The sequence below is a fragment of the Macrobrachium nipponense genome, chromosome 44 (genome assembly GCF_015104395.2).
Source record: "Macrobrachium nipponense isolate FS-2020 chromosome 44, ASM1510439v2, whole genome shotgun sequence".
Taxonomy (NCBI): Eukaryota; Metazoa; Arthropoda; class Malacostraca; order Decapoda; family Palaemonidae; genus Macrobrachium; species Macrobrachium nipponense.
Window position 1 is genome coordinate 46,860,514 of NC_087221.1, and position 8,475 is coordinate 46,868,988.

At 36.0% G+C, this 8,475-nt stretch overlaps 1 protein-coding gene across 8 annotated transcripts in view; it reads left to right on the top strand.

The window, feature by feature from the left end:
- Positions 1-8,475, top strand: part of LOC135204289 (paired box protein Pax-5-like) — a 225,951-nt gene that overhangs the window by 24,478 nt on the left and 192,998 nt on the right. For all 8 annotated transcript variants that reach the window (XM_064234438.1, XM_064234437.1, XM_064234443.1 and 5 more), the window contains exon 2: positions 1,681-2,284. In XM_064234438.1, the coding sequence (XP_064090508.1) occupies positions 2,182-2,284 (103 nt within the window). In that variant the 5' untranslated portion in view covers positions 1,681-2,181. The remainder of the gene's footprint in view (positions 1-1,680; positions 2,285-8,475) is intronic.

Consider the following 8,475-nt stretch of genomic DNA (forward strand, 5'->3'; position numbering starts at 1 on the left):
CCAGAGGGAAAAATAAATTGTAAAAAAAGAAGTTCTGAGGACAGTCCCGCTGTTGTTTTCTGGTAAAACCATGTTTGCTCACTCGTCTTTTCTTTAAGTCTTTTATCTGCATAATTTTATTAATAGATTAGGTTTTTTGTATTAATCAGTTGAATTTTTATATTAATCTGTTCTCTTTTTATATTGATCAGTTGAATTTTTATATTAATACGTTAACTTTTTATATTGATCAGTTGAATTTTTATACTAATCTGTTGATTTTTTATATCAGTAACTTTTTGCATTAATCAGTTGAATTTTTATATTATCAGTAACTTTTTGCATACATTAGTTAATTTTTTATATTGATCAGTTAAGTTTTTATATTAACCATTTAAATCTCTATATTGATCGGTTAACTTTTTATATTAATCAGTTAACTTGTATATTAATCAGTTAAGTTTTCAGATTAATTAGTTGCCTTAATCGGGTAAATTTTTGCCAGGCCATTTTACCGTTGTTGTTTAATATCTTTGCCGTGTACAATTATCTACACACTATTTATTCTAATTATCCGTCTCCTTCCAGCTCCTCTCCTTTCATGATAAACTTTACATTCTCAGAATTCTCCTGTGCATTTTAAGGTGGATATTACATAATTATATACATATTAATAACCCTTGCTGTCTTTTGAACAGACGTTAAAATAACAACACAAATCATGTCTAATGTAATCATACAGGTTCAGGTGTCTATGTGAGGATGCCAGGTTATACTTCATCATGATCTGAATCATATAATCTTTTGCAATATATCAGAAATATTAGAATTTGAGGAAACTCTATAAGAAGAGTACTAGGATATTATAAGCCTCGGTCTGACTCAAAATGCCCCTGTGTTGTGGCATTAGGAAAATGACCCTGTATTATGGTATTAGCAAAGTGACCCTATTTTTGTGTGGTATTAGTTCCAAGGGACCTATTGATATTAAATCAATAGGTGCCTTTTTCTTTTTGCCTTTTTTTTTTCTAATGTCACAATTTTTTTTCTTCAATTCCTTCCCTTTTTGCGACCCGAAAACCATGACGCGTCCTCCCAGAAAATAAGACAAAAAAAATAACGAGAAAGAAAATCGTGACAGCAGAGAACTCAGAAATCTTTCTGGTTCATTGTGAGAGGGCGAGGCGGTTTTCAGCAGCTCCTGCTGCAGCTCCTGCTGCTGCTGCTGACGACTTCAAGATTGAATATCTGTTTGTTCTTCTCAAAAGACGCCGCGGGACTAGTGATTTACACTCGAGACGACCGTTACTTGTCCTGCCTTGAGGTGGCTGTTGTAGAAAGTAGTAGAAGTAGTAGAAGGAACCGCGCTAGGTCCACCAATTTCACTTTGGGCAAAAACTCGCCAATGTGTAAAATCCTTCACGGCACTAAAGGATTTTAATTTTCTCTTTTAAACGTTTTATCTTCACTAACAAAGCATTCACTGTTACGATTAAGGGTAAACCAGAGGTCATCACATTCAAGTATCTGCGCTATTTTGCTTAAACATCCACTGGACCTGTAGATCTAATCAAAGACGAATCAGCTGAACGGGTCTCCAGGGAGTTCTCAGGGTCAGTCGAGAGAATGGGCCACTGAGCAATGCAAATCCTTCTTCACGCCCTTCCGTGTAATTAATATTTATGTCTAATTTTCTTGCAGGCGCTGAAGGTGCGGATGAGAAGATCTGACAGGAATCCTGCCGTCGTCGCTGCTATTCAGGACCCGTTTTACCCTGCCAAGGACTCTCTCGCTCTCGTCGTAGCTGCTGCTGGGGTCATCCACCTCCCGTCGACATCGACCCCCTCAGGAAAACCACCTACGTCACTTGCTGCCCCCGTCAGCGTGTTGTGGAGCTCCTGTGTGTCTGTGTGTGTTTGTGTGTGTGCACTTGCATTAGGTTACCACTTCGTGTGTCATCACCTGAACCTTCGACTTCTCGAGTGTGTCGAGATCGAGTGAGAAATCTCCTTCAGCTTCTCGAGAGCATCGACGAGGTCGAGCAGCAGGAACTAACTATAAAGCCTCTCGACTTCTTCGCCATCTCGTTCGCTCGATCTCTCGTCTCTCCAAAAGGAGGAAAGGGCCTTTCGGAACGCCCGCCCTTGTCTTTAGCAATTCGTCTCCTTTCTCGTAATCGTGGCCGAAGAAGAATCCCTCTTCATGATTACCATGGACATACCGCCGACCCCCGCCCCCCACCAAGTGGTCCATGCGCAGACAATCATGCAACAACAGCCCAGTCCAGAGGAATCGAAGAAAAAACGTGAGTATCTGAATTTTCTCTCTTTCTTGTTTATTTTTTGTTTTAATTCCACATTCATTTATTTTTCTCATTGATGGACCCTTTCTTGAGTATCAGAATTCTCTTTTTTTTTTAATCCCATATTCATTCATTTGCCTCATTAATGGACCCTATCTTTATCTGTAACTAGATATTTTTATATGTTATTAGTCATTGTGGTCACCTAGGGTTAAATCTTAAAATTTTGAAGCCCTCTTGCAGTTTTTCAAATATGTTAATGTCATGTATTGCCTTGGATAATATTATTATATACATATATAAATATATATATATATATATATAATACATATATATATATATATCATCTATATATATATGTGTGTGTGTGTGTGTGTATGTATATATACACACACACACACACACATATATATATAATATATATATATATATATATATATATATAAAATATCCTGTCATTTAAAACATTTCATTTATTTAACATCAATTAATTTTTTTATCTATTTCCTAAACATGAGAAAGGTTTTCGATAAATTTTGAAATATTCCAATGTAAATCCATTTGTTCTTCCGTTGACATAAATAGTGAATTTGCGTAACTGAGAGTTATTCGACTTTTGTGGTCACAGTTGGGGAGAGGGAGGAGGAGGAGGGTTGGGTTTATATTATATTATAAATAGGAGTTGCACAATCTTTTTCTTTCATGTAATTTTGTTTAAAAACTGAAGTTGGTCTCGTTTTATAGGTAACTCGCTCCTGCTATACCCTACGTACGGTTAGCGAGGAGCTGCAAGGTTCATTCACAGGGTTCTTGGATCTGGGAACTGTTGTTTGGTTAAGTCTCTAAAGGGGTGTGAAAACTGACGTTCCAATATTGGCTTCAGTCTTTGCCTAAGCAATTTGCACGGTTTTCCTTCATTTGTCGAGAGCCTGGGGCACTCCGTTGTCCTTTCGAGAGAGGTTGCTTTGCTGTGGCATTGCGATAATGTATTTCACTTTTTTGTTTCCTGTTTTTCTGTCAAACTACAAATTCGCCTTAATATCTCATCTGCATAGAATAGCGTCTTTACTGTCATCGCCTTTTTAGACGTGATTTGGCGCTGACTTAAAGATAATACGTAATTTAGGGAAATTAAGGAAGCCTGTGTACCTTCATGCCAGATTAATAAAAAAAAAATACCAGTATACCGCATGTAATCCATTTTGAAGATTACAGTAATAAACATTACTGATGTTATAGCTGTTGGTATCAAAGCCTCCGTTTTGATTGCTGTTCTTCTTGGTATAGTTGTTCAACAAATGAAGACTTGGAGAAACTGAACAGAAACATTTGCCGACGATGTCGATGATGAAGACGACGAAAAATCCCTCCGTCGGTAATGGACGTCCTTCCGCCGCTGTCCTGACCGCAAAAGGAGGTCTTTTAAGTGAAGAAGATAGAAAAGACCAAGGGGAACTGCTTTAATGAACCAGTAATTAGCGGCGATTCTTCAAGTGCCGAGTAATTAAATCGGTTCTAATCACTTTCCGCAGGATTTCAAATCGTCGTGAAATCACTGTTTGGTTCAGTTTTGTTTTCGGTGGTTTTGTAGTATGAAATCCGAAGGATAATAAATCAATATTTTTTTTATTGGGTGCATTAGCAAAATAGCCATTTGAGATATGAATGGGAGATTTAATTCATAAACTTTTTATTATTATTTTATTATTATTATTATTATTATTATTATTATTATTATTATTATTATTATTATTATTATTATTATTATTATTATTATCCAAAAGATGAACGCTAATGGAACACTTTTTATTATTATCATTATTATTATTATTATTATCCAAAAATAATAATAATAATAACAAATCTGAAAACGGGATTTTAGAAAAATTAAATAAATGAATAAAATATCCTGAGGGAAATTATTTTTAAAAAATAAATCAAATCTCAATCTGAAAACGTGATTTGAAAAGAAAGAAATAAATGAATAAAATATCCAGATTTTCGAAGAAAACAAACCTGAAAACGTAATTTTAAAAAAAATTAATGAATGAATAACATATTATAAGGGAAATGATTATAAAAGATAAATCAAATCTCCTTAGGGAAATGTTCGCTCACAACTGGCGATGTTAGTGTTTCACTAGATCCGTGCGGCTGATCTCAGCCTAGGCCGGTCTCACCACGGCGCGACGCCGGCGAGTTGGAAGTGAAGTAAGGCGAAGTGAAGTGAAGTGACGTGAGTGACGTGTAAGTGATGTGCAAACGAACGTGTCGCTCTGACGTGTCATTAGCGACACAGACACGGACGCACTCGTCATCGAGGAAGGAAAGACAAGGGAAACCGATTTTATTATTCTCTTGGTTATTTCAGGTTATTTATTTTCTACCGTAATATTGTTCTCCTTGGATTTTCATACATTTTTCCCTGTTTATTAATTTATTGATATATTTTGTTCTTTTTTAATAAGTGAGATGTCTTCTTTCCTTATTTCCTTTGACCTCCTTTTACTTCTATCTAATTAACGCCGTATGCTTTGGAAGGTTGAATTTCAAGACGGTGGCCTCTGTGCTGGGCTTGTTCGAAATGAACAGGGTTCATCGTTTTAATAATAATAATAATAATAATAATAATAATAATAATAATAATAATAATAATAATAATAATAATAATGACATTAACAATAGGAGAATAGTTTTAAAGGGTTCGTCCTCTGAATAATAATAATAATAATAATAATAATAATAATAATAATAATAATAATAATAATAATAATAATAATAATAATAATAATATTGGCGAAGGAATAGGAAAATTATTTCCCCACATCATTGTTTGTTCCGTGCAAAGTATAAACAGGAAGAATATGAATAAAGGCATCCATCAAATAAAAAAGGGAAAAAATTAAATAAGACGCCCTGACGAAACAATAAATCCTCGCACGGCAGAAGGAAAGGATATAATATCTCAGCAGAAGTTCCTCCCGCGAGGCCACGCCCATCTCTTGCGCAACGGAGACCTTGGGGGAGTTTCAAGCACGCGATTATTCCGAATTCATTATTCGCAAAATTCATTATTCAGAGGAGGAGGAGGGAGGAGGGAGGAGGAGGAGGAGGGAGGAGGAGGCGGAGGGGGAGAGGAGAAGAGGAGGAGGAGGAGGAGGGGTGGGCCGATAATCTGCAGACCGCAGCAGCATTCACGGAAGAGGCCTGTGCAATTAGCGTATGATTAATTAGCGCTGTCGTTTTACAGTGCGTAGAAGAAGTTGAATATTTTCAGAGGAATGTCTGACAGGGAACTCCAAGATTCGGGTCGTAAATATACCTACCCTTTGGTTTCGTTTTGTAAAATACAGTACGTCACGTGATGTAAGTTCTATACTTTGATGGGTACAGGGAGTAAGAATAACTGTCTTTGATCTACCTTGTAAAATGCAATACGTTACCTAATGAAAGTTCTGCACTCTGATGGGTAAAGAGAATAAGAATAGCTGTCTTTGATCTACCTTGTAAAATACATTACGTTCTACAACAAAATCTCCGTACTTTTATGGGTGAGAGAGACACCGACTAAACTTACTGACCCCAATCCTGCAAAATCCATTGTTTTTCCGTTAACCTAAGCAGCGTTTTGGATACCTGGTGGTTAGTCAGCTGATTTGGGTCGCAGGTCAGACATGGGATTATAGCAATCTCTCCTACCGGTTTCTGAGAGGAGTTTACATATAAAAATGTTATGCGGCGCTTCTAAGCAAGGGTACAGTTTACCAGATGTATCATTAATACATCTTTATTGATACCTTGATGAGGATTGTATGTAAATATATTTTGTCTGTATAGAATGACTTAGTATGGATGTTTTTGTCATAACTGACATTGGGCTTAAACTCTTCATACCTACTTACTTTCGTTTGACGTAATCGTTAGCTTTACCATCACATTTGCGTTACCCAGAGAACAGCACCTCGCCTTGATGAATGCGAGAGAGAGAGAGAGAGAGAGAGAGAGAGAGAGAGAGAGAGAGGGGGGGGGGTTGGGTAACGTATGGTGGCTTAGGAATTTGGACACCTCAGTCGTGTATCATACTCATGCTTTTACTTGTCCCTGAGGTCTGTCTGAAGCATTTAGCTGACGGTTAGTGTGTGCATACATACATACTTAAACAATGCATACATACATACATTAAATATACGTATGAAATGTATGTATGTGATATATATACACGTATACATACCAGTATACACTCACACCTCCCCTAAGAATGTATACAGCTGGTGAGTAATTCATCACAAAGCAGTTTTTTTTTTTTTCTAAGAGTCATGTTCTGTCTGTGCTGTACTGAATGTGAGCTCTGCTGTGTCACGAAGGTCTACTTAATCTTGGAATGTTAAGCTGACGATTCTTTGGTCTTTGACAGATTCTCTCTCTCTCTCTCTCTCTCTCTCTCTCTCTCTCTCTCTATATATATATATATATATATATATATATATATATATATATATATGTATATATATATATATATATATATATATATATATATATATATATATATATATATATATATATATATATATATATATCTATATACATATATACAGGGTGCCCATAAAGTCCCAGTACCATTACGAGTATTTATTGCTGAGAATGGTACTGGGACTTTATGGACACCCTGTATGTATGTATGTTTGTATATATATATATATATATATATATATATATATATATATATATATATGACTGGTAAAATGTTCTGTAACAACAGAATTCCATCTAATAAAAGGAGCCCATAAAAACACCAAAATGTAGAGAGAAAAGTACTATATTTCAGAGACTGCTGTCTCTCTCTTCAGGTATATGAATGAGAAAAGTTTACAGAAAAGGTGGTATTTATACCAAGAGATTCGTCCACAAGTAAGCCAATTTAGGTTACCCCCGCTGATAATCTTCCTTTAATCCTCTTAAGCGTTGGTTGAATGAACACTGCGTCGACGATGTCCGATGTCCAATTCCCTTTTGAGATGTTCATTACCTGCTTCTCTTTTATTAAGGCCGATTCCATCATTTGACTCTTGTACCGGCAGTTGCTGCTATAAATTACACGTGACATATTCCAGTTTATTCTATGGTTATGTTCATTTATATGGTTGAAAATAGCCGAGTTCTGTTGTCCATACCTAACTGACCGTTTGTGTTGTATTAATCTCTGGGGAAGTGATTTACCTGTAAATCCGATGTAAGATTGGTCACAGTCCTGGCACGGGATCTCATATACCCCAGAGTCTTTGGGCGATGTCTTTTGTTGGACGTTAATCAGGGATTTGGCTAAGGTATTTGGGTAGGTAAATGCAAAAGGGTTGGATTTCCCAAGGGTGTGAGTTACTCTCCTAATCGTCTCCAGGTGGGGAATTTTTATTTTATTGTTGGGTGTGTCTCTGGTCTTGTCTTTAGGGGGTCGGTAGAAAATTACGTTTGCTTTTTGAATTGCTTTCTCAATTATATGGTCAGGATACTTTAAAGATGAAAGTTGCTTGCGAATTAGTTCAAATTCTTTTTCCAGGAAATCTGGGGAACAAATTCGTAAGGCTCTTAAGAATAGGTTGCTAGCTACACCTATCTTGATAGTATTGTCATGATAGCTAAAGTAGTGAATATATGAAAGTGAGAACGTTGGTTTTCTGTATATGGTAAATTTGTATTCTGTCGTGTCTCTGATTATTAAAACATCAAGAAAAGGAATTTTGTTGTCTGTTTCCCATTCAACTTTAAATTTGATGCTGGGCACTAATGCGTTTAATTTTGAGAGGAATTCATTAAAATTACCCCACTTATTATCCCAAAATGTTAGTATGTCATCCACGTATCTCATCCACAGCATGTTTTTGGGTTTTATTGCATTTATTACTGTAGTTTCAAAGTATTCCATGTACAGATTGGCTAAAATAGGACTTAAAGGACTACCCATACTACACCCGAATTTTTGCTTGTAGAATGATTCCCCGAATGATGTTTTAATAATCAGAGACACGACAGAATACAAATTTACCATATACAGAAAACCAACGTTCTCACTTTCATATATTCACTACTTTAGCTATCATGACAATACTATCAAGATAGGTGTAGCTAGCAACCTATTCTTAAGAGCCTTACGAATTTGTTCCCCAGATTTCCTGGAAAAAGAATTTGAACTAATTCGC